Source organism: Coregonus clupeaformis, chromosome 35, assembly GCF_020615455.1.
Source record: "Coregonus clupeaformis isolate EN_2021a chromosome 35, ASM2061545v1, whole genome shotgun sequence".
Classification (NCBI taxonomy): domain Eukaryota; kingdom Metazoa; phylum Chordata; class Actinopteri; order Salmoniformes; family Salmonidae; genus Coregonus; species Coregonus clupeaformis.
Genome location: NC_059226.1, coordinates 23,493,828 through 23,521,046, shown reverse-complemented (window position 1 = coordinate 23,521,046; position 27,219 = coordinate 23,493,828). Strand labels below are relative to the sequence as shown.

The 27,219-nt window shown below is 44.0% G+C and overlaps 1 protein-coding gene across 1 annotated transcript in view; it reads left to right on the top strand.

The window, feature by feature from the left end:
* The window catches only part of LOC121551288 (somatostatin receptor type 5), a 39,211-nt gene extending 20,924 nt beyond the window's left edge, over window positions 1–18,287 (top strand). The window contains exons 3-4 of the mRNA XM_041863860.2: window positions 323–772; window positions 16,648–18,287. Coding sequence (XP_041719794.1) covers window positions 323–772; window positions 16,648–16,731 — 534 coding nt within the window. The 3' untranslated portion in view covers window positions 16,732–18,287. The remainder of the gene's footprint in view (window positions 1–322; window positions 773–16,647) is intronic.
* The last annotated feature ends 8,932 nt before the right edge of the window (window positions 18,288–27,219 follow it).

The window sequence follows — 27,219 nt, the reverse complement described above, 5'->3', positions numbered from 1 at the left end:
CATTCCATTTCAGTCCCTAGTCCCTTCTTCTCACTGTCCCAAACTTAATTCTAATGGTTCTTAGGTTTGGTTCCATTTCCAAACCCAATGGACCAGTGCCTTAAACCCTGGCCTGGGTCTTTAACCTCTCCAAACCACTCTATAAATCCTCTCAATATAGTGATGTTCAAAGGTATCCATGTCCAAAGATATTCATTCACAAAGTCACTGAGCAAAACCTCCCATTCATTACAGGTGAAGTCTGCCGAGGCCAAAGCGGGCCTGACCAAGCGGCGCCGCTCCACATGCAAAGTCACTGACCAAAACCTCCCATTCATTACAGGTGAAGTCTGCTGGGGCCAAGGCAGGCCTGACCAGGCGGCGCCGCTCCGAACGCAAAGTCACCCGCATGGTGGTCATCATCGTGGTGGTCTTCGTCATCTGCTGGCTGCCCTTCTTCACCACCAACATAGTCAACCTCGTCTTCATCATACCAGAGAACAGCGTCACCGCCGGCGTCTACTTCTTCCTGGTCATCATGACCTACGTCAACTCCTGCGCCAACCCGCTCCTCTACGGCTTCCTGTCGGACAACTTCAAGCAGAGCTTCAGGAAGGTCCTGTGTCTCCACAAGGCCAACGGGGTTGGGGTGGGGGACGGAGGAGACATGGGGAGTGGAGGGAGACGTCCCATATCCCCTAGGCTGGAGAGGGTGGAGACGACCCAGCAGCACGACCCGCTCTTCACCCCCCGGATCATGGACTTCAAGAATGGACACATGCAGAACAACCAGGTAGGTACATCTATAAGAAATAGAACGACTAGAACGGACATTCACAATAAAGTGAATGTTTCATGATGGGTGGACTACTAATTCTATGGGTCAATCTTCTACCCAAGAACTGTGAATGGCTGTGAGGTATCACTTATTTTGGTCAGTCTGCCAAAGATAATCTTGAAGGCTGTCAGTTTCATTTATTGGTAGTCAACCGCAGCATACAATATAAATAGATTCACAGCCAATTTATATGTAATACATCTAAATGATAGTATTTGATAGTTTGATCACCTGCAGAGCATCTTAAGAAGTCAAACCAGCAGTAGAATATATTAATAAGCACTTACTAGACAGGGCGTTTACCCTTCTCCTTGGCCCACAAATGCTTTACGGCATAGAGGGTGAGAGGAGCTGAAAAATCACTCTGGAATCCTAATATAGTAAACCCTCCTGATCAGCAGCTATGACGCTGAGGGGATCCAGTGTACTGTGTGCTGATAGTTAGTTCAAATCAAATCAAATGTTATTGGCCACATGCTCCGAATACAACAGGTGCAGACATTACAGTGAAATGCTTACTTACAGCCCTTAACCAACAGTGCATTTATTTTAAATAAAAAAGTAAAATAAAACAACAACAAAAAAGTGTTGAGAAAAAAGAGCAGAAGTAAAATAAAATAACAGTAGGGAGGCTATATATACAGGGGGGTACCGGTGCAGAGTCAATGTGCGGGGGCACTGGCTAGTTGAGGTAGTTGAAGTAATATGTACATGTGGGTAGAGTTAAAGTGACTATGCATAAATAATTAACAGAGTAGCAGCAGCGTAAAAAGATGGGGTGGGGGGGGCAGTGCAAATAGTCCGGGTAGCCATGATTAGCTGTTCAGGAGTCTTATGGCTTGGGGGTAGAAGCTGTTGAGAAGTCTTTTGGACCTAGACTTCGCACTCCGGTACCGCTTGCCATGCGGTAGCAGAGAGAACAGTCTATGACTAGGGTGGCTGGAGTCTTTGACAATTTTGAGGGCCTTCCTCTGACACTGCCTGGTATAGAGGTCCTGGATGGCAGGAAGCTTGGCCCCTGTGATGTACTGGGCCGTACGCACTACCCTCTGTAGTGCCTTGCGGTCGGAGGCCAAGCAGTTGCCATACCAGGCGGTGATGCAACCAGTCAGGATGCTCTCGATGGTGCAGCTGTAGAATTTTTTGAGGATCTGAGGACCCATGCCGAATCTTTTCAGTCTCCTGAGGGAGAATAGGCTTTGTTGTGCCCTCTTCACGACTGTCTTGGTGTGTTTGGACCATGATAGTTCGTTGGTGATGTGGACACCAAGGAACTTGAAGCTCTCAACCTGTTCCACTACAGCCCCGTCGATGAGAATGGGGGCGTGCTCAGTCCTCTTTTTTTTCCTGTAGTCCACAATCATCTCCTTTGTCTTGGTCACGTTGAGGGAGAGGTTGTTATCCTGGCACCACACGGCCAGGTCTCTGACCTCCTCCCTATAGGCTGTCTCATCGTTGTCGGTGATCAGGCCTACCACTGTTGTGTCGTCGGCAAACTTAATGATGGTGTTGGAGTCGTGCCTGGCCATGCAGTCATGGGTGAACAGGGAGTACAGGAGGGGACTGAGCACGCACCCCTGAGGGGCCCCCGTGTTGAGGATCAGTGTGGCAGATGTGTTGTTACCTACCCTTACCACCTGGGGGCGGCCCGTCAGGAAGTCCAGGATCCAGTTGCAGAGGGAGGTGTTTAGTCCCAGGATCCTTAGCTTAGTGATGAGCTTTGAGAGCACTATGGTGTTGAATCCTGAGCTGTAGTCAATGAATAGCATTCTCACGTAGGTGTTCCTCTTGTCCAGGTGGGAAAGGGCAGTGTGGAGTGCAATAGAGATTGCATCTTCTGTGGATCTGTTGGAGCGGTATGCAAATTGGAGTGGGTCTAGGGTTTCTGGGATAATGGTGTTGATGTGAGCCATGACCAGCCTTTCAAAGCACTTCATGGCTACAGACGTCAGTGCTATGGGTCGGTAGTCATTTAGGCAGGTTATCTTAGTGTCCTTGGGCACTGGGACTATGGTGGTCTGCTTGAAACATGTTGGTATTACAGACTCAGTCAGGGACATGTTGAAAATGTCAGTGAAGACACTTGCCAGTTGGTCAGCACTTGCTCGGAGTACACGTCCTGGTAATCCGTCTGGCCCTGCGGCCTTGTGAATGTTGACCTGCTTAAAAGTCTTACTCACATCGGCTATGGAGCGTGATCACATAGTCATCCGGAACAGCTGGTGCTCTCATGCATGCTTCAGTGTTGCTTGCCTCGAAGCGAGCATAGAAGTGGTTTAGCTCGTCTGGTAGGCTTGTGTCACTGGGAAGCTCGCGGCTGTGCTTCCCTTTGTAGTCTGTAATAGTTTTCAAGCCCTGCCACATCCGGACGAGCGTCAGAGCCGGTGTAGTACGATTCAATCTTAGTCCTGTATTGACTCTTTGCCTGTTTGATGGTTCGTCGGAGGGCATAGCGGGATTTCTTATAAGCGTCCGGGTTAGAGTCCCGCTCCTTGAAAGCGGCAGCTCTACCCTTTAGCTCAGTGCGGATGTTTCCTGTAATCCATGGCTTCTGGTTGGGGTATGTACGTACGGTCACTGTGGGGGACGACATCATCGATGCACTTATTGATGAAGCCAGTGACTGATGTGGTGTACTCCTCAATGCTATCTGAAGAATCCCGGAACATGTTCCAGTCTGTGCTAGCAAAACAGTCCTGTAGCTTAGCATCTGCGTCATCTGACCACTTTTTTATTAACCGAGTCACTGGTGCTTCCTGCTTTAGTTTTTGCTTATAAGCAGGAATCAGGAGGATAGAGTTATGGTCAGATTTGCCAAATGGAGGGCGAGGGAGAGCTTTGTATGCGTCTCTGTGTGTGGAGTAAAGATGGTCTAGAGTTTTTTTTCCTCTGGTTGCACATTTAACATGCTGGTAGAAATTAGATAGAACGGATTTAAGTTTCCCTGCATTAAGGTCCCCGGCCACTAGGAGCGCTGCATCTGGATGAGCGTTTTCCTGTTGACTTATGGCCTTATACAGCTCATTCAGTGCAATCTTAATGCCAGCATTGGTTTGTGGTGGTAAATAGACAGCTATGAAAAATATAGATGAAAACTCTCTTGGTAAATAGTGTGGTCTACAGCTTATCATAAGATACTCTACCTCAGGCGAGCAAAACCTTGAGACTTCCTTAGTATTTGATTTTGTGCACCAGCTGTTGTTTACAAATATACACAGACCGTAGTTACACCCATTAGTAGTGTAAATGGGTACCACTGATTTCTCCTCAACAGTTGATGCCTCCAGCGTATTTCATTTTTCTGATGTGGTGTAGTTGATGCGGCTGTGCCAGTGTGTGTGTGTGTGTGTGTGTGTGTGTGTGTGTGTGTGTGTGTGTGCATATGTACAGTGTGTGTGTTTCTGTATCTGTGTCTGTGTGTATGTATATTAGTCCATTGAGTGTGTGTGTGCGTGCGCATGCGCATGTGTGAGTGTGTGTGTGTTCAGCATTCAACACTATTGTCTCACTATTGTGAGATGGCGCTGCAGAGATGGGTAGCTGCCGTCTTACGGGCTCCTGACCAATTCTGCTATTTTGTGTGTTTTTTTACGCTGATCTTTGGACATAATATTTCCTCCATTTAATATGACCGAAAACAGCTTCTGGACATCAGAACAGCGATGAAGATTTATATTTCAACGAGTCGGCAGCTGTGGAGGTACTGCTCAGGCCCTAAGCCCCGGGACTTGGAGAGACGGCGCAAAAGAGGCAAACGAACCCTGAAGAGACTACGTCGACGAGTAAATAAACCGCCTCTTACACTTCGTTCAATTGGCGAACGTACAATCACTAGAGAACAAACTGGACGAGCTCAGTTTGGGACTATCCTATCAAGGGGACCTGAAGAACTGTAATATCCAGATCCTTCTTCAGTTGTGGCTGAAGAAGGACATTGATAATATACAGTACCAGTCATAAGTTTGGACACACCTACTCATTCCCAAGGTTTTTCTTAATTTTTACTAGAATAATAGTGAAGACATCAACACTATGAAATAACACATATGGAAACATGTAGTAACCAAAGAAGTGTTCAAATCAAAATATATTTTAGATTTTAGATTCTTGAAAGTAGCCACCCTTTGCCTTGATGACCGCTTTGCACATTCTTGGCATTCTCTCAACCAGCTTCACCTGGAATGCTTTTCCAACAGTCTTGAAGGAGTTCTCACATATGCTGAGCACTTGTTGGCTGCTTTTCCTTCACTCTGTGGTCCAACTCCTCCCAAACCTTCTCATTTGGGTTGAGGTCGGGTGATTGTGGAGGCCAGGTCATCTGATGCAGCACTCCATCACTCTCCTTGGTCAAATAGCCCTTACACAGCCTGGAGGTGTGTTTTGGGTCATTGTCCTGTTGAAAAAAAAATGATAGTCCCACTAAGCACAAACCAGATGGGATGGCGTATCGCTGCAGAATGCTGTGGTAGCCATGCTGGTTAAGTGTGCCTTGAATTCTAAATAAATCACTGACAGTGTCACCAGCAAAGCACCCCCACACCATCACACCTCCTCCTCCATGCTTCACGGTGGGAACAACACATGCGGAGATCATCCGTTCACCTACTCTGCGTCTCACAAAGACACGGCAGTTGGAACCAAAAATCTAAAATCTGGGCTCATCAGACCAATGGACAGATTTCCACCAGTCTAATGTCCATAGCTCGTGTTTCTTGGCCCAAGCAAGTCTCTTCTTATTATTGGTGTCCTTTAGTAGTGGTTTCTTTGCAGCAATTCGACCATGAAGGCCTGATTCACGCAGTCTCCTCTGAACAGTTGATGTTGAGATGTGTCTGTTACTTGAACTCTGTGAAGCATTTATTTGGGCTGCAAAATGTCTGAGGCTGGTAACTCTAATGAACTTATCCTCTGCAGCAGAGGTAACTCTGGGTCTTCCTTTCCTGTGGCGGTCCTCATTAGAGCCAGTTTCATCATAGTGCTTGATGGTTTTTGCGACTGCACTTGAAGAAACTTTCAAAGTTCTTGAAATGTTCCGTATTGACTGACCTTCATGTCTTAAATTAATGATGGACTGTCGTTTTTTCTTTGCTTATTTGAGCTGTTCTTGCCATAATATGGACTTGGTCTTTTACCAAATAGGGCTATCTTCTGTATACCACCCCTACCTTGTCACAACACAACTGATTGGCTCAAATACATTAAGAAGGAAATAAATTCCACAAATTAACTTTTAACAAGGCTCACCTGTAAATTGAAATGCATTCCAGGTGACTACCTCATGAAGCTGGTTGAGAGAATGCCAAGAGTGTGCAAAGCTGTCATGAAGGCAAAGGGTGGCTACTTTGAAGAATCTCAAATATAAAATATATTTTGAGTTGTTTAACACTTTATTTGGCTACTTACAACATTCCATATGTGTTATTTCATAGTTCTGATGTCTTCACTATTATTCTACAATGTAGGAAATAGTAAAAATTAAGAAAAACCCTTGAATGAGTAGGTTTGTCCAACCTTTTGACTGGTACTGTACATCTAGCTGGTTTTTGTATGCACCGATCGGCAGCTTCGGGTAAGGTTAGGGGGGAGGTGTGTGTCTCTTTGTCTCAGCTGGTGCACAATCTCTAATGTTAAGGAAGTCTTGAGGTTTTGCTCGCTTGAGTTAGAATATCTCATGATAAACTGCAGACCGTATTATTTAACAAGAGATTTTTCATGTCTATTTATCCCCACAAACCGATGCTGGCACTAAGACTGCACTCAACAAGCTGTATAGGGCCATAAGCAAACAAGAAAATGCATATCCAGAGGCTTCGCTCCCAGTGACCAGTGTTTTTAATGTAGGGAAACTGGAATCTGTCTTGCCTCATTTTTACCAGCATGTCATCTATGCAACTAGAGGCGAAAAAACACTAGATCAAAATTACTCCACACACAAAAACGCATACAAAGCTCTCCCTTGCCCTCCATTTGGCAACTCTAACCATAACTCTATCGTCCTGATTCCTGCTTACAAAAACTCAAACAGTAAGTACCAGTGTCGTGCTCAATACGGAAGAGGTCCGATGAAGTGGATGCTAAGCTACAGGACTGTTTCGCTAGCACATAATATCATTGAGGAGTTTACCACATCAGTCACCAGCTTCAGCTTCAGTGCATTAACGACGTTGTCCCCAAAGTAACTCTACGTACATATCCCAACCAGAAGCCATGGATTACAGGCAACATCTGAACTGAGCTAAATGCTAGATCTGCCGCTTTCAAGGAGTTGGACACTAATCCGGACACTTATAAAAAATCCTGCTATGACCTACGATGAGCCATCAAACAGTAAAATCTTCCATACAGGACTAAGATCGAATCCTACTACGCTGGCTCTGATGCTTGTCGGATATGGCAGGGCTTGCAAATTATCACAGATGACAAAGGGAAACCCAGCTGCAAGCTGCCCAGTGACGTGAGCCTACCAGACAAGCTAAATTCCTTCTATGCTCACTTCGAGGCAAGCAACACTGATCCATGCATGAGAGCACCAGCTGTTCCAAACGACTGTGTGATCTCACTCTCCATAGCAGATGTGAGTAAGCACGTTAACATTCACAAGGCTGCAGGGCCAGACAGATTACCAGGATGCATACTTAGAGCATACACTGACCAGCTGGCAAGTGTCTTCACTGCCATTTTCAACCTCTCCCTGACCCAGTCTGTAATACCTACATGTTTCAAGCAGACCACCATAGTCCCTGTGCCCAAGAACACCAAGGTAACCTGTCTAAATGACTATCATCCCCTAGAACTCACATCTGTAGCCATGAAATGCTTTAAAAGGCTGGTCATGGCTAACACCATCATCCCAGACACCCTGGACCCACTCCAATTCGCATACTGCCCCAACAGCTCACAGATGACGCAATCTCTATGACACTCCACACTGTCCTCTCCCACCTGGACAAGAGGAACACCTATGTGAGAATGCTGTTTATTGCCTACCCTCACCCCAGGTGGTGAGGGTAGGCAACAACACATTCGCCACACTGACCCTTAACACAGGGGCCCACAGGGGCCCCTCAGGGGGGCATGCTTAGTCCCCTCCTGCACTTCCTGTTCACCAACGACTGCGTGGCCACGCACAACTCCAACACCATCATTCAGTTTGCTGACGACACGACGATGGTTTGCCTGATAACCAACAACGATGAGACAGCATATAGGGAGGAGATCAGTGACCTGGCAGTGTTGTGCCAGGACAACAACCTCTCCCTATATGTTAGCAAGACAAAGGAGCTGATCGTGGACTACAGGAAATGGAGAGCCGAGCACGCCGCCATCCACATCGACGGGGCTGTTGCAGAGTGGGTCGAGAGCTTCAAGTTCCTTGGTGTCCACATCACTAAGGAATTATCATGGTCCACACACACCAACACAGTCGTGAAGAAGGCCTGACAACTCTTCTTCCCCCTCAGGAGGCTGAAAGGAATTGGCCATGGGCCCTCAGATCCTCACAAAGTTCTACAGCTGCAGCATTGAGAGCATCTTAACTGGCTGCATCACCACTTGGTGTGGCAACTGCATGGCATCCGACCGCAAGGCGCTACAGAAGGTAATGCGTATAGAGCTCCCTGCCATCCAGGACCTCTATATCAGGCGGTGTCAGAGGAAGGCCTTAAAAATGGTCAAAGACTCCAGCCACCCAAGTCATAGACTGTTCTCTCTGCTACCACATGGCAAGCGGTACTGATGCACCAAGTCTGGTACCAAAAGGACCCTTAACAGCTTCTACCCCCAAGCCATAAGACTACTAAATAGTTAGTCCGGGTAGCTATTGGTTAACTATTTAACTATCTGCATTGACCCTTTTTGCACTAACTCTCTTGACTCATCACATGCGCTGCTGCTACTGTTTATTATCTATCCTGTTGCCTAGTCACTTTTTCCCTACGTATATATGTACATATCTACTTCAATTACCTCGTACCCCTGTACATCAACTTGGTGCTGGTAACCCGTGTATATAGCCAAGTTATCGTTACTCATTGTGTATTTATTCCTTATTTTTCTATTATTTGTATTTTTCTCTCTCTGCATTGTTGGGAAGGGGCCGTAAGCAATAATTTCACTGTTAGTCTAAAGCTGTTGTTTACGATGCATGTGACAAATACATTTTCACTTGATTTGATTCCCTCCAAGCTCAACACCAAGCTCAGAGCCCTGGGTCTGGACACCACCCTCTGCAACTGGATTCTGGAATTCCTGACGGGCAGACCACAGGCTGTCAGGATTGACAAAAACATCTCCTCCACACTGACTCTTAACACAGGGGCCCCCCAGGGGGTTGTCGTCAGCCCTCTGCTGTAGGCCTGATAACCAACAACGGTGAATCAGCCTATAGGGAGGAGGTAAGTAAACTGGCATTGTGGTGCCAGGACAACAACCTTTCCTCAACATCAGCAAAACAAAGGAGTTGATTGTTGACTTCAGGAAGCAGAGGGGGTAACATGTCCGATCCACATCAATGGACTACAGTAGAGTCAGCAGTTTTATGTTCCTCGGTGTCCACATCACCGACGACATGACATGGACCAACAACACCACCACAAAGCGTCTCTACTTCCTAAGGCGGCTGAAGAAATTCCAAATAGTACTGCTGCACCATCAAGAGCGCCCTGACCGGTTGCATCATGGCCTGGAACGGGAATTGCTCCGTCCACGACCGCAAGGCCCTCCAGCTGTTGGTGAAGACGGCCCAGTGCATCATTGGGACCGTGCTCCCACCCATCCAGGACATCTACTCGAAACGTTGCCTGAGGGCGGCCCGCAGCATCATCAAGGACCCCACACACCCCAGCCACGAGATGTTCTGTCCCTCGCTGTCGGGCAGATGATATTGGAGCATGAGATCTGATAGCAACAGGCTCAGAGACAGTTTCTATCTACAAGCCATCAGACTGCTAAACACTTGAACTGGTCTGACCACCTTCACTGACTCTCCGCACCTTAGCACATATGCACTCACTTCCTCACTCACACACTCACACAGACATACACTCATCCACACACACACTCACACACACACACACACACACACACACACACACACACGTTAGGTTACGGTAGTCCATCTTATCCGATGATGAGTTCCACTTCTGAGTTAACAGTGAATTCTTTGGTGACTGTAGAGTCCAATCCGAGATCCACAAACTTTATTGCAGGTGGGGAATGTGCAGTCTGTGTTAGTGGGGGCAGGCATGGTTGTATGTCTCAGTCTGTGTTGGCGGGGGCAGGCATGGTTGTATGTCTCAGTCTGTGTTGGCGGGGCAGGCATGGTTGCATGTCTCAGTCTGTGTTGGCGAGGGCAGGCATGGTTGTATGTCTCAGTCTGTGTTGGCGGGGGCAGGCATGGTTGTATGTCTCAGTCTGTGTTGGCGGGGCAGGCATGGTTGCATGTCTCAGTCTGTGTTGGCGAGGGCAGGCATGGTTGTATGTCTTAGTCTGTGTTGGCGGAGGCAGCATGGTTGTATGTCTCAGTCTGTGTTGGCGAGGGCAGCATGGTTGTATGTCTCCTGAGCTGTTTTTGCTGTCTCTTTGTGCTCCTCTCCTTCTCCCACCTCTGTACACCACTCTGGCAAAGCTGCCGCCAGGTGGAACAGTCAGCAGCAGCTTCCTCTAGGTCTGTGGGTTTGATGTTGCACTTCTTCAGCAACGCTTTCAGCTGGTCCTTGTAGCGCTTCATCTGCCCCCTACAGACCGCCGGCCAAGATGTAGCTGGCCAGACAGGATCTTCCGAGGCAAGCGCTCCTGAGACATTACTTGAAACGTTGCCTGAGGGCGGCCCGCAGCATCATCAAGGACCCCAAACACCCCAGCCACGAGCTGTTCACTCCCTCACCGTCGGGCAGATGGTATCGGAGCATGAGATCTGATAGCAACAGGCTCAGAGACAGTTTCTACGTACAGTGGGGAGAACAAGTATTTGATACACTGCCAATTTTGCAGGTTTTCCTACTTACAAAGCATGTAGAGGTCTGTAATTTTTATCATAGGTACACTTCAACTGTGAGAGACGGAATCTAAAACAAAATCCAGAAAATCACATTGTATGATTTTTAAGTAATTAATTTGCATTTTATTGCATGACATAAGTATTTGATCACCTACCAACCAGTAAGAATTCCGGCTCTCACAGACCTGTTAGTTTTTCTTTAAGAAGCCCTCCAGTTCTCCACTCATTACCTGTATTAACTGCACCTGTTTGAACTCGTTACCTTTATAAAAGACACCTGTCCACACACTCAATCAAACAGACTCCAACCTCTCCACAATGGCCAAGACCAGAGAGCTGTGTAAGGACATCAGGGATAAAATTGTAGACCTGCACAAGGCTGGGATGGGCTACAGGACAATAGGCAAGCAGCTTGGTGAGAAGGCAACAACTGTTGGCGCAATTATTAGAAAATGGAAGAAGTTCAAGATGACGGTCAATCACCCTCGGTCTGGGGCTCCATGCAAGATCTCACCTCGTGGGGCATCAATGATCATGAGGAAGGTGAGGGATCAGCCCAGAACTACACAGCAGGACCTGGTCAATGACCTGAAGAGAGCTGGGACCACAGTCTCAAAGAAAACCATTAGTAACACACTACGCCGTCATGGATTAAAATCCTGCAGAGCACGCAAGGTCCCCCTGCTCAAGCCAGCGCATGTCCAGGCCCATCTGAAGTTTGCCAATGACCATCTGGATGATCCAGAGGAGGAATGGGAGAAGGTCATGTGGTCTGATGCGACAAAAATAGAGCTTTTTGGTCTAAACTCCACTCGCCATGTTTGGAGGAAGAAGAAAGATGAGTACAACCCCAAGAACACCATCCCAACCGTGAAGCATGGAGGTGGAAACATCATTCTTTGGGGATGCTTTTCTGCAAAGGGGACAGGACGACTGCACCGTATTGAGGGGAGGATGGATGGGGCCATTTATCGTGGGATCTTGGCCAACAACCTCCTTCCGTCAGTAAGAGCATTGAAGATGGGTCGTGGCTGGGTCTTCCAGCATGACAACGACCTGAAACACACAGCCAGGGCAACTAAGGAGTGGCTCCGTAAGAAGCATCTCAAGGTCCTGGAGTGGCCTAGCCAGTCTCCAGACCTGAACCTGTCATAGAAATATATGACTCGAAAGTAGTCAACTCAAACATATCTCTCAAGAAACTGGAGCCTGTGAATCCAAAAATTTGACTTTTATTATCTAATAACGAAAGCCGAGCAGTTCCATGGAACAACTGTCTCTCTTTGGCTTAGAGATCCTTTTATACCCACACAAATGCACAAACATACTTCCATGGCATATTCAGTTACCCCCTTATGGCAAATTCCTAACTTATTTTAGTTCTGCACCACCCTTCTTTTTCAACGTCCAGCTGTCACACAATGTCCACTCCAAAAGGTCATGAATGCTTTTTTCTATATGAAGCCTCTCATTCTATCATTCTATTGGCTGCGTGGCTTAGGCCCCTTCTTAAAAAAGAACTAATGTAACACATACTGTTGAGAGCTTTTGTGAAAGAGCACATACATTCATTTAAAACACAGCATATACTACATGGCTATATTCCTTATTTAAGCATGTATCTGGATTATAAAATATCAAACATGTTTATTATATTTTACCTTTGGCATCTCCCTACATTTGCCTTAATGATACATAAAATAATCCTATATAATCCCCCCTTTGGGACTTTACTTAGTCCCAACAATACAAAGATTAATTGTAAAAATGAATATAAGCATGTGCATTTACTTATTCCTAACCTTGCCATATGTGGCTACATTTTACGTGCATATATTTAAACCAATATATCTTCCTCATTACTTGACCCATCCTGATGAGGACCCAGAGCCCAGTCAGGTATTGATTACAAGTCTGGAAGGTTTTCCTCTAAATTAACCTCCACATTTTTCTATTGGGCTTTGTAACCATGGCAAGCCCATCCACACCCAGGAACAACTCCATACAAACATTCAGAATTCCCAAATGGACAGTCCATTGGTCCTCCCTTAACGTTTACAAAATTTCCCATATTCATTTACATACTGTCCTGGAGCTCCCTGAACTGGGTGTATTTCTTTGGCTGAACTAGTAACAATGATCTGTACAGTCATTTGTTTTACTGTGGTTTGGATCAACAAATGATTTTAACAGAGGTAGTATACAGCAAAACACCATTCCCATTACTACAAGTGCTATGCCTATCATGATTGCCATCTTTGTAAACATTGCTACCCACTTCTGTTTAATTGTAGCATTTTCCCATATATGTATTAGTATACTAACACATCAACATATGCAACTTTGTCTTAACAATAATATCTAGGGCATGTTAAGAATGGTGTCAACATCTTTAGCTTACATAACCTTTTTCACCCATATCACAAGTAGTATAACAATCAGAATAATCAATGTCAATATCTAATCCATTAATTGCAATGTCAAACATCACTAGGCATTAATATTAATAACTTATTCAGATCAATTAGTCCACTTATAATTTATAATCATAATACAATTAATTACCCAAAACAACTTTAGAATGACAATTCTTAATTAGTCACTTTGGATCCATCATTCAAAGTTAAAACTCTCACATTGGCACATATTGACACTATCATAATTCTAGCATTAACTTCCTCATAACGAGAATTACAACAGATCAGTATCTTAATGCATTCCTAGTCTAAATTTACTATAAATTTAGCAGTGTATAATACCTCCTTAATCAACATACTACCTCAACTAACACTCCCTTCCTCTACCGGCACTTAATCTTCTGGCGTCTTCATTATGTTCTTCAGATAGCTTCATAGTTCATCTTGGATTGCCCATGGCAATGCCCCAATTCCAATGTCACACCTGAGCCTCCCACCTCCACCATCATTCTGTTTTGTCCATTTGCAAACCAGTATACCCAAACTACGAAGAACGTTGCATTTGCATAGACCTCTCTCCTCCTGCTCACTACACATGGACTCCTGTCACATTCTTGAGAGAAAAGGCACAAAAGAGAAGGCAATTGATTGCTTTGATTTGATGCTGGATTCAGGTCTCCTGGCAGAGGTGGTATCGGACAGGAACGTCTTCAACGCCTTTGTTGTTCCTCTTCAGCCGGGTAGAGGGTTTTTGGTTTTTATTGAGGTTTACACCGTTCTGGACCGAATTATCTCTGCTTATGCATTACGACACCATCCGTAGTAACCTCAGGAAAGGACAGATCATAACAGTTTAGTTGAGTTAATTTTCAATCCAAAACATCCCTATTAACATTGTCTACATGACAAATCATTATGTTTCATCACTCATTCTTAATACCCATTTCTATCTAATGCCTGATAGATTTTCCTTTGAGGGGTCCCTGTATTCCAAAGGCTATCTGTTTAAACACCCCCTAGTTTCACATTCTCCCTTGAATTCTCCCAAATTATATAACCCAATTGTTTTATTGTAACCTTCCTATATTTTTGCTCATACTCTATTTGACATTACTCTGGTGTTTCCCTTTTCCTTGTTCCTATTCTAACAATTGCTTACACTTCACTCCTCATCCTGGTTGATCATAAAATTGTTTATATTTAGGATTTCCTAAATATTACAAACATTCTGCTGGCCAATATGGTCTTTCCGAGTTCCTTATATGACAAAAGTTGTAGTTGAATCATAACACAGTCCTAGTAACTGTGAAGATTTTGAACTACTGTTAATTCTTTAAAATGTGGTGCATATTAGACTATTTTCTTTATTTAATTGTAATATAATATATTGTACTCATCTATATCAATCATTGTTTAACGGCTCCTTCAATTCCCTTTCTTCTGTATTTGGTATAGCTCTAACATGTACAGGGTTTAGTGCACTTTCCCAAGGAATAACTACTCCAATAACACTTCCCCCTGGAAATCTAACACCAAATACTACATCAAATTGTTTATCTATGTCTTGGACTGTTCTCCTTATGTCTATGATTCACCTGTCTCTTTCTTTCATTATCTTAAGGTCACACTACCCCATGTGACTTCCCCATACTCTTTGTGCTGGTTCCTTACACACCAATAATATTTTAACCCTTGTATTTTAATAGTGATCCCTTCCTGCATTTTAGTTATGGTTCCTGCCTGTGCAAGAATATACATTCTAATCCTGTCTATATCCCTTCTATGTCTTGTTCTTCTGCTCTTTATTATTATCAGTACTCCATTCCCCTTATTCTCAGGGAACTAGTCAAGTGCAGAGAAATCATGATAAGGATATCTGGTGCGTCTTGAAGGTCTGGAATCTCTCGGTGGTCTGGAATCTCTCGGCGGTCTGGAAGTTCTTGAAAGTCTCTTAATCATCAGTTCCCTCACTCTGGTACAATGGTTTAGATGATACCCGATCGCGCTCCCCTCTATCCGTACCATCGTTGGTGTAACCTGGACAACGATGTATGGTCACTTTAGCTGTTAACCTTCCTCCGTCACTAGGGTCTCCGGATCAGCCAGAGTTCCTCTCAATCTATCGACATCAGTATGCGAAGAGTGTCCTTCTACCAGCCTACCCATAGGGAAGCTCGGAGTTACTGCTGCAAAGACATACAAGCACAGACACACACAAAAGACAACAATGCTACCCAATGGCTGAGGTTGGAACACTCCTATAGTGAGAAACATGGATCTAAGTATCTGTCTCCACCACTTTTACCATCATTAAGGTAGCCAACAACACCTGGTACAGGCCCCTCCACATAGGTTCTTTCCAGCTCTTTCTTCTGTAGTCTTTTGCCATCACATAGTCTCCAGGGCGCAGAGAATGCTCAGACTCTCCTACTCAGTTGGGCAGAGTTATCTTCACCCATGAAAAGAAAATCTTAAGAGCATTGTTAGGTTAGGTGAGACACAGTATGCTACTTATGTCCTCTCATCCGTCAAGAGAAGCCTTGAGATTATGAAGCACACCTGCTTCCAGCTCGTTGTAGACAGACCTCCTCTACACCCTGCCTCCTATCACAAAAACAAAAAATATTTAACCTAACCCATAACACATTATTACTACTGCTCATATCCTTAATACAATTTGCATATCTTACCACAAAAACATTAAAACCATTAAACCATTAAAACTCCTGTAAGCCCAAAAATCATTAAAACACCTTTAAAACCCCTGTAAGCCCAAAAAAACTAAATCGTTAACACCTTCCCCCCTTTGGACACACACACACACATTCATGCTACACACACATCACAACTGCTGCTTCCAGACTCTTATTATCATTGCTAAATACTGCACAATTTAAACACTTGCACCCCAATCACTCCTTCCCCAAAACACGTGTAAATATTAGACTATAAATTGTGCCTTCCTGTATTATACTAATGCTAAAATGTTTATTCTATTCTACTGAACCATTTACTTTATGTTCATATTCTTATATTTTATTATGTCTTATTGTTGTTGCATTGTCCAGAAGGAACCTGCAAGTAAGCATTTAATTGGACGATGCATACCATGTGTATCCTGTACATAAGACTAATAAAACTTGAAATTTGAAACTTGTTTGTGCGTGTGTGAATAGATTTTTGGTAATCTCCATGGAGTGTCGGTGAAGGCCATCAGACTTGTCTCCCTCTGAGAGCTGTGTCTGTGTCTAATACCGACTGTTAGTGTGAATGTGTTTATTTAATGCCATAGTGTGAGAATACAGAATACAGGGGGGGTCTGTATGTCATAAGCTTTGTCCAACCAATCAGTCCATGATAATGTGTGCTGGGCGTTGTTTGTAAAGCATAAAATGTATCTCTTGCTGTCTTTGCAGTGTGTTCAAATTGAGACTTCTGGCAACATCAAGACGGAGCTTTTGCCCTCAGAGAGCCCAGTGATTGATCAGTCTTCGCTATGATGAGGCCTGATTGGTCAGTCTACGCTATGATGAGCCCTGATTGGTCAGTCTACGCTTTGATAAGCCCTGATTGGTCCGTCTACGCTTTGATGTGCCCTGATTGGTGAGTCTACGCTTTGATAAGCCCTGTTTGGTTAGTCTACGCTATGACGAGCCAAGACGCCTCCCTCTCCATCCAGGCAAACAAGACATCATCTGGAGCCCTCCCACTGTCAACCCATGTAACTCTTGACCATTGAACTCTTTGGGACGATATGGGAAGAAGAGGTACATGGGACTACAAAGAACACTCCCTGTTCTGACACTACCTGGCACACTGAACGATTTCTGCTATGACACCTCTCCTGTTTGTCAGTATAAACCTCAGACATTTACAGCACATTGCACCACTGGAAGAGGCTGAGGGGATGATGGCTCATAACAATGGCCGGAACGGAGCAAATGGAATGACATCAAACACATAGAAACCATGTGTTCAATGTATTTTATACCATTCCACTAATTCCGCTCCAGCTGTTAACACGAGTCTGTCCTCCTCAATTAAGGTGCCAACAACCACCTGTGCATTGCACCAGCTTGGTGTCGTGGAACCAGAAAGAACACCATCTTCCATGTACTTTATAGATTCCTTCCATACACTATAAGGAAAGACAAACTTTTAGATGGTGAATGGGCAAAAACTTGCCCTAGATTAAAATGCCCTAGAAAATGAACCTGAGTATTCTATTCACTTTATATGAACTGGATCATTTGATTTAATCAGGAATGTTGTGAATTTAAATGGATTGTCCTCTTTGTGAGCTTAGATCTCTCTGTATGTACTCCATTACTATGTAGGTATGGCCATGGGGGGAGCGTGCTATACATACTGTCTATGACCCTTGTCCATTTGTAACTATAATCACCTGTAACAAGTCCCAATGGCTCATAATGCCTACCTATGGAGTCATGGATGGTTTCTGCTCTGGGCAAAGTTAGTTCAAGCTGGGATGACCAATGAAATGGTACTAGAGTAAACCTGCATTGTGGAAAATGAACACTGTCCCCAAACAGAGAGAATGATGATAATAATTATATCAATCAAACAGATGCAACTGGCTTATAGTACTCACTGTATCTATGGCATAATGTCATAATTGACAATGTATCTCTCTCACATAATGTCATAATCTCTCCCCCTCTCTCTCTCTCTGACCGCAAGGCGCTACAGAGGGTAGTGTGTACAGCCCATAATTGATGACCCTATTCATATTATTGATGAATTATTGTTATTTGTTGGGTATTATTGTTATAAACTTGGGTAGTTGTTCCAAGTGTTTCAGTTATTTTAATGCGTTTATTTGGGATTATTGGATCCCCTTGATCTTTTATTGGAGATTGAAGCGCTGGTACAACCTCATTGTGCTCGGCCTTAACTGGAGTCTTGTTCTTTAGGCAGCATAAGAAATAAAACTGACTGAAACAGGGAGGGACTACCTAGACTGACGTCCAATAAGATGCACTGATTTTTGTTTCCCATTTTGAAATGTTTTGAAATGTTTTCCCTTGCATGCCCTAATGAACATGACCCAGGGTTAATCTGATAACAACAACATAATTGTCGCTGTCTGATGAAAACCACTTATCTCCAAAACAGAAATGTTTCAGGAAATGGAAGAAAGGACCATATTGTCACATACAATTATCAAACTTCAGAAGCTATTTTGAATACATGTTCTTGGTCCTAGTTATGAAATGTTCAGAGTACATTGAGGGGAGTTACTGCTTTCAATACATGTTTAAAAAAGGAAGACAATTGGCAAAAATTGAGTTACAAGGTTTTCATCAGACAGAGGCGCAATGATTAATCTGCTGTACACACGTGCAGTATTTTATGGATTAAATGTAACTGTATTGATTTAAATGAGCACACAATCCACACTCACTGTCTTACAGTCATCTATGACAGGTTCAATATTTATACAGTAAGTTATTATCCGTATATTCTATGCTGGGATTACACATTGATCAAGTGCAGATTTTTTAAATTGCTGTTATTTATGCTCATTATTTTAGATAATACCAAAGCATTATTGCTAATGTGTACCATTTGGACATATGTTCAAAATGTTTCATTTCAGTGTTATTGTTTTAATAAAATGACAAAAATACAATTGGTTCGATCCATATGCATGTAGTCTGGGTACCAGTCCTTTTAGCTAACATTCCACTCCTTGCCACTCCTTTGGCAAATGACAGGAGTGGCATGAAGTGGAATGTAAAAGCTGAACAGACACAGCGACCAGGCATGGTCTTTGGATGGATGTTGCTCCCCCTGTCTGTCTCTCTGTCTCTCTGTCTCTCTGTCTCTCTGTCTCTCTGTCTCTCTGTCTCTCTCTCTCTCTCTCTCTCTCTCTCTCTCTCTCTCTCTCTCTCTCTCTCTCTCTCTGTCTCTCTGTCTGTCTGTCTGTCTGTCTGTCTGTCTGTCTGTCTGTCTGTCTGTCTGTCTGTCTGTCTGTCTGTCTGTCTGTCTGTCTGTCTGTCTATCTATCTATATCCCCTTCTTTCATCTCCTATCCTCCCATGATCCCTCCCTCTCCCCAACCGTCCCTGGTGCTTTCTCTTTCTCTTCCTCTCCACCCCTATCCCCAGTGTGTTTACAGGCAACGTGTCCCAGTGGCATACTACTGCAGGTGTATGGGTGAAAACAACAAGCTGCCCTTTAAACCGCTAGGCCCTAGGCTACACCTAACCGTTTGACTGGCATGTTTTCCACCCCTCAATGTCAGGGGAAAGGACAGAAGGAGAGCAGCAGGGTATTTGAAGGTCTGTTCTCAAATCGCCTACATACGTTAGCTAGCTATCTCATCGACCGTTGAATGAAGCTTACGTGTATTTACCAGCTTTGTTTTTTAGTCTTCAAATTTGTTGGTAACAATGGCTATGTTTTGAGTCTTATCTCAAATAGTTCAACATAATAGCTTAAAGAAAAGGTCCAAAGTGGCACACACTGCCATAGTTCTGCAGTTCTAATGTTTTAACGTTCTCCAATTATGCAAACAAATGGTGGATTGTAAAAGTGTAATACCTTTTAATAATAATAATAATAATACAAATCATTTCCATTAATTTCTGCTTACAGGAGAGCGAGGGATTAGTTATAACTGCAGTATTGTCCGACACAGCCCCCGTAGGCCTTAAGAGGTCGCAGGTGTGGGTGGAATTGCTTTTCCACCCATTAATTTTTATTCAATAGGAAATAAACAAACTTGCAATTACATTACAGTGATAAAGCTGCAGCCTCCATACTCTGGCTTGAACAGTGATGAGACTATGCCGTCTCAGAGGAAGATGCAGCGTCTTGGAGAAGATTAGAGAAACTGATATTTATTTATATATTTCTTAATTCCATTATTTTACTTTTAGATTTGTGTGTATTGTTGTTAATTGTTAGATACTACTGCACTGTTGGAGCTAGGAACACAAGCATTTCGCTGCACCCGCAATAACGTCTGCTAAATATGTGTATGTGACCAAACACTATTACAGAGGGTTTTAATTGGTTTACAGATGTTGATGGTTTTTTATTGACGCTTCTTGAAATACGGTAACATTAGACTGTACTGTACTGCTTTCTACAGCTAAGTCTTGGAATGGGTTGATGCATTTCGAAATACAATACAATCAATATGTAGGCCATTTTATTCATATTTATTTATTTAACCTTTATTTAACCAGGTTAGTCTCATTGAGATAAAAATATATTTATCCAAATGAGATTAGCCTGGTTGAATAAAGGTTAAATAAATGAAACATTATAAAATAGCCTACATTTTGGTTGCATTGCAGTATGAAAAAAAAAATGTATGCACTCACTAACTGTAAGTCGCTCTGGATAAGAGCGTCTGCTAAATGACTCAAATGTAAATTGCATTTCAAAACGCATCAACCCATCCCATTACTGTAGAATGCTGTAGCCCAGAGGTGCCAGACAAGCACCCTTTACATTTACGTCATTTAGCAGACGCTCTTATCCAGAGCGGCTTACAGTTAGTGAGTGCATACATTTTCATACTCTTTTTCATACTGACCCCCCGTAGGAATCGAACCCACAACCCTGGCGTTGCAAGCGCCATGCTCTACCAACTGAGCTACATGGGGCCCCTTTCCCAGAGAAAGTACATTTTCAGTAGGCAAGAGCTTCTCTATTACGAATGACTACACATACTTCTCTCTAACACACATTGCTCTTTTTCACTCTCAAACGCGCACGCACACGCACGCACACACACACACACACGCACATACAAAAACACACACATCTCTAAAACACACTCTCTAGGAAAGTATGTCACCCAGTTAGAGACATTTAGTGCCTTCCAAGAAATCTATATCTCGTTTTCAAGTGGTTGCGATAATATTGTAACTCGCACAACGCTGACATCAATATTCTTGGAGATTTATTTCAGGTGTGAGGAAACTAAATTACACATTTTTATAGATTCATGGAGACCACTTGAACTTGTGTTGCTGTTGATTACATAAAGGTTAAATTAAACCAAATTGATAACACATACAATGTGCTGAACTTTACTATCAATCTTGTTTTTTTTTATCTTTATTTATTTTACCACAAAATTCCATTGAGAGAATTAAAGTCAGAGACATAATCATGGTACACATAACCCAGAAGGCAGCTCCAACTCTTGTCATTTCTCTACATTTACATTTTACATTTACGTCATTTAGCAGACGCTCTTATCCAGAGCGACTTACAAATTGGTGCATTCACCCTATAGCCAGTGGGATAACCACTTTACACATTTATTTTTATTTTTATTTTATTAATTTTTTTAGGGAAGGATTACTTTATCCTATCCCAGGTATTCCTTAAAGAGGTGGGGTTTCAAATGTCTCCGGAAGGTGGTGAGTGACTCCACTGTCCTGGCGTCGTGAGGGAGCTTGTTCCACCATTGGGGTGCCAGAGCAGCGAACAGTTTTGACTGGGCTGAGTGGGAACTATGCTTCCGCAGAGGAAGGGGAGCCAGCAGGCCAGAGGTGGATGAACGCAGTGCCCTCGTTTGGGTGTAAGGACTGATCAGAGCCTGAAGGTACGGAGGTGCCGTTCCCCTCACAGCTCCATAGGCAAGCACCATGGTCTTGTAACAGATGCGAGCTTCAACTGGAAGCCAGTGGAGTGTGCGGAGGAGCGGGGTGACGTGAGAGAACTTGGGAAGGTTGAACACCAGACGGGCTGCGGCATTCTGGATGAGTTGTAGGGGTTTAATGGCACAGGCAGGGAGCCCAGCCAACAGCGAGTTGCAGTAATCCAGACGGGAGATGACAAGTGCCTGGATTAGGACCTGTGCCGCTTCCTGTGTAAGGCAGGGTCGTACTCTCCGAATGTTGTAGAGCATGAACCTGCAGGATCGGGTCACCGCCTTGATGTTAGCGGAGAACGACAGGGTGTTGTCCAGGGTCACGCCAAGGCTCTTCGCACTCTGGGAGGAGGACACAACGGAGTTGTCAACCGTGATGGCGAGATCATGGAACGGGCAGTCCTTCCCCGGGAGGAAGAGCAGCTCCGTCTTGCCAAGGTTCAGCTTGAGGTGGTGATCCGTCATCCATACGGATATGTCTGCCAGACATGCAGAGATGCGATTCGCCACCTGGTTATCAGAAGGGGGAAAGGAGAAGATTAGTTGTGTATCGTCAGCGTAGCAATGATAGGAGAGGCCATGTGAGGATATGACAGAGCCAAGTGACTTGGTGTATAGCGAGAATAGGAGAGGGCCTAGAACTGAGCCCTGGGGGACACCAGTGGTGAGAGCACGTGGTGCGGAGACAGCTTCGCCACGCCACTTGGTAGGAGCGACCGGTCAGGTAGGACGCAATCCAAGAGTGAGCCGCGCCGGAGATGCCCAGCTCGGAGAGGGTGGAGAGGAGGATCTGATGGTTCACAGTATCAAAGGCAGCAGACAGGTCTAGAAGGACAAGAGCAGAGGAGAGAGAGTTCGCTTTAGCAGTGCGGAGAGCCTCCGTGACACAGAGAAGAGCAGTCTCAGTTGAATGACCAGTCCTGAAACCTGACTGGTTTGGATCAAGAAGGTCATTCTGAGAGAGATAGCAAGAGAGTTGGCTAAAGACGGCATGCTCAATAGTTTTGGAAAGAAAAGAAAGAAGGGATACTGGTCTGTAGTTGTTGACATCAGAGGGATCGAGTGTTGGTTTTTTGAGAAGGGGTGCTCCACTACTCACATTTATTACCACTACTCATAGTAATCTATTGTTATATTCCTCACTGTCCATATATTTAGGAGTTTTTATAATGAAGTGCAGCTCCTTAGTTACTTACAGTATTATCATAATAACAGAATCAGGGAGAGGGGGGTTGTGGGTAATGGATGCCCATTCTTGATGCAACAAACGTCATGACAACCCTTCAGCAGCCCACCGGCAACCCACTGCTTTATGGAGTGGCTCTGATGCTTATTGATGCCCGGTGTAGACTAGACTAAATGGTTGTGAGATGCTGTCTGGGTCTCTCCACTGGGGGTGGCTGCCGTTGCCCGGCTTCCCCAGGCTCCACAGCCCATTCCTAGGTTGAGGAGCGGATTGTTTCCCTCGGCCTGACAGGCTCGCCTGGGTGGAAGGTGTTGTGATGGGGATGGCTGCTGACCTTTCAAGCTTTCAGACTCTCTCGTCAGCGGCACAATGCTATCCTGCAGAACTGGGTTCAAGTAGTATTTGATTTCTTTCAAATACTTTAGCAACGCTTGATTTTGCTTGCCTTGCGCAGTGGAACCAATGGAATCATCCCAAAAGAGCAAACCCCGACCATATGGCACTCCAGACAGGCTAAATCAAACGCTTAAAGTATTTTCTAAAAAACAAATACTGTTTGAACCCACCTGAAGGTGTTCAAGGTGGCTGTACTGTAGTCAGACAATGGTTTCCAAAATATAACATATACCTACAATTATCGTATAGAGGAAATATGCATGGAGGATATCCAATTTGGCTCACGATATCCGATCTGTTTAACCAATTGAGATGTTGCGATTGTGTGATCTTGTATCCTCCAAGCTGCAACATCCGTTCTGCCTCAATTAACATTCAATAAATTGCTTTTCCTAGGCCACAATTCTTTGCTTCAAACAAAGCTCTTGTCTAAAAATGTGCGTCTGAGGTGACTATCTGTAAAGCACCCTCCACGGAACTTAACATTTTGTGTGTTCTCAGCTCTCCAAATGATTTATTTCCGGGTTTTACAGAGAAACGCGGCTGGTAATCAAGGTCACTGTAGGAGAGTTCAAATTATTTCCTCAATCTGATTTAAAGGCTACAGCAAGGCTTTGATGTATCTTGGTCTGTTAACTCAAAGGAATTGAGCTTGAGGTCTTTGACCTTGACCCACTAGAATTGCTGCAATGTAATATTTCGAATGAGTGAGACAGAGTGAGCCTAGAAAACACAGGCAGAAAAGTGAAAATGGTTTAATTCGGTAAACGTTACAGTTTTTTCCTCCACTATACAAGCATTGTTGTTATCTCCACATGGATGCTTAGGAAAGGTGAAGCCATAACCCATTACCAGTATCTTCAAGTAGACACCCTGAGAATCAAGTGAACATTTCTGTTTTTGTCCTTCTCTTTTTCTCACTCTGGAGGGGGCTGCCCACTTTTCTTCTGTGGCTCTCTAGGAGTATGAGCACCACCACTTCTCAATTAGGTGGAGAAAAAGCTTTCCATGGGGCGAAAAGAGGGGGAAGAACGGAGGGGACGGAAGTAGGAATGAGAAGGAGGACAGAAGGAGAGTTGAGATATGGCAGACAAGGAGGAGGGATAATCACAGGAAGGTTTCTGTTCTACACATCCTCAGGACCGAAAGCCTTCTATCGTTCGCTCCTGTATTCCTCTCCACAGGTGTTTCTGTGATGGACAGATGGGTCCAGTGGGCTCGATGGGGACGTGTGGCTGAATAATTATTCATTGATTTGTCTAATGACAGAATGGGTGACTTTGTAACAGAGGTGATAAGTAACCTTGCCTGAGGCCTGTAGATTTGAGTTTGTCCTCAAGTTAATGCCTAAGCTTAAAGCTGGAATCTGTAGAAACTGCCACGTCTGTTTGGTATATTACAACAACAAAGAAGTTACTGTAAACAACAAACACAGTTTTTTCCCCTCAGACATCATTGCCCGCGTGATAGAACAGCACAATATGTACTGCCATTTTTTTACAACGCTGCTCACCTCCCTTTGGAGGCTCCTCACCTCCGTTTAGTCAACAAAACAAAAAACAGAACAAAGGCGCTGGGGGGAACAGTGACGCTGTTTCCCCTAATGCTGATTCCATCTTTAATTGGTGAAACTGCCATGTCTGTTTGGGATTACAACAACAAAGAAGTTGCTGCAAACCGTAAACACAGTTTTTCCCCCCTCAGACATAATTGCAAGCGCGATCTAACTTTTTTTTACCACACTGTGCGGACGCTCCTCTTTTCAGTTACCCCTCCATTTCATGAACAAAACAAAACCAATAACAAAGGCTGTGGGGGCGAACAGTGGCGCTGTTTCCCCTAATGCAGATTCCAGATTTAAGCTTCACTGGCTAAAATAGTATTGTTTATTTAATGTGTAACGGAGGTGGTTTACTGTGTTAGCCTGCTGAGCTTAAAGCGCAGCTGAAGGCAATAAACAACTTCTCTGATGGAAAATGGCCTATGTGGCATAGATATTATTCAGACACATTTATTTATTTGTGTCAAAATTGACTACAAAGTGTAAATAGAAACATTTTGTTCATAAAGTCAGTCTCGTCCAAAACGGAGTTTTGAAAGTGAGTTGGATTTTGATTTCGACAATGCTCACTTGCCCACTAACACAGGATACACAGCTGCATTGATTTCTCTCTATCCAATCCTACCGCAGAACACACAGACAATGAGACAGATCTTCCCATCAGTGCAGCAGATCTGACTTTGTTTACATAAGACACACGTTGAGAAATACTGCACAAACACCTTAGCTAGATTTACAATTGTGTGACTAAAACCTCCTCTGTAAAAACATCAAAATGAATTGTAGATTTATTGAGTTATCTTAGATTCATTCTAACTATTTTGAGGAAGCAACACTATTTCACCACCACATGTGAACTTGCAATTCCACATGTGAAAGTGAGATTTCCACATATGGAGTTTTTCATATGTGAAACTGCATGTCCGATTTTCAACCGCAAATTTGACAGGTAGTTTTTTTGTAAGTGAGTACAGGCTTTGTTCCTATGGTGTCTCATGGGAGACAAACATCAGTAACTGCCACATCAAATCACATCCCCAAGACTGAAATCTCGTTTTTTTTAATGAGCAACAGAGTAACACATGCGGAATCAGTGCGTTCAGTCACTCTTTAAGCCCAGGCATTAGCTTGCTCAGGGAGCTAATGCAAGTCTTCAGGTCTCTAATCTTGGATGGGTAGGCCTATGTGTTGCGGAGGTGATTCTGTGAACCACACTTGCATGATGAGTCACCTTGTCTGAGACCTGGAGACTTGAGTAAGCTCCCCAAGCTAGCTAATGGCTAGGCTTTAGCTCGGCGGCTATTGCGGTCTTGTGGCATGCAGGAGACTCGGATTCGAACCCAGTCACAGGGGGGAAGTATCTGAGTAATTCAACTCATTGGTAACTGTATAACTGATAAAGACCATGGGGTTTCAAACATCAACATTAACACACTGTCTGGTCTGGTAAACAGAAATGTGATTTTTATTTTCTACACATCCAAGAACAGGCTGTGAGGTCTAAAGTAAGTGAGAGACATGTCAATAGCAATCTGATGTCTATTCATTTTCTGTCTACAAACATGTTGAATATTCAGATGTGCTTGACACTGAGTCAAAGCAGATGTACCGATGTCTAATTTAACAGAGATTAGCATGTTATTTTTAATGGTAATTTAGAGCTTCTGTTTCGGTTTAACCAATCAATTTTATTTTATATAGCCCTTCTTACATCAGCTAATATCTCGAAGTGCTTTACAGAAACCCAGCCTAAAACCCCAAACAGCTAGTAATGCAGGTGTAGAAGCACGGTGGCTAGGAAAAACTCCCTAGAAAGGCCAAAACCTAGGAAGAAACCTAGAGAGGAACCAGGCTATGAGGGGTGGCCAGTCCTCTTCTGGCTGTGCCGGGTGGAGATTATAACAGAACCATGCCAAGATGTTCAAAAATGTTCATAAGTGACAAGCATGGTCAAATAATAATCAGGAATAAATCTCAGTTGGCTTTTCATAGCCGATCATTAAGAGTTGAAAACAGCAGGTCTGGGACAGGTAGGGGTTCCATAACCGCAGGCAGAACAGTTGAAACTGGAATAGCAGCAAGGCCAGGCGGACTGGGGACAGCAAGGAGTCACCACGGCCGGTAGTCCCGACGTATGGTCCTAGGGCTCAGGTCTCTCAGTTGGCTTTTCATAGCCGATCATTAAGAGTTGAAAACAGCAGGTCTGG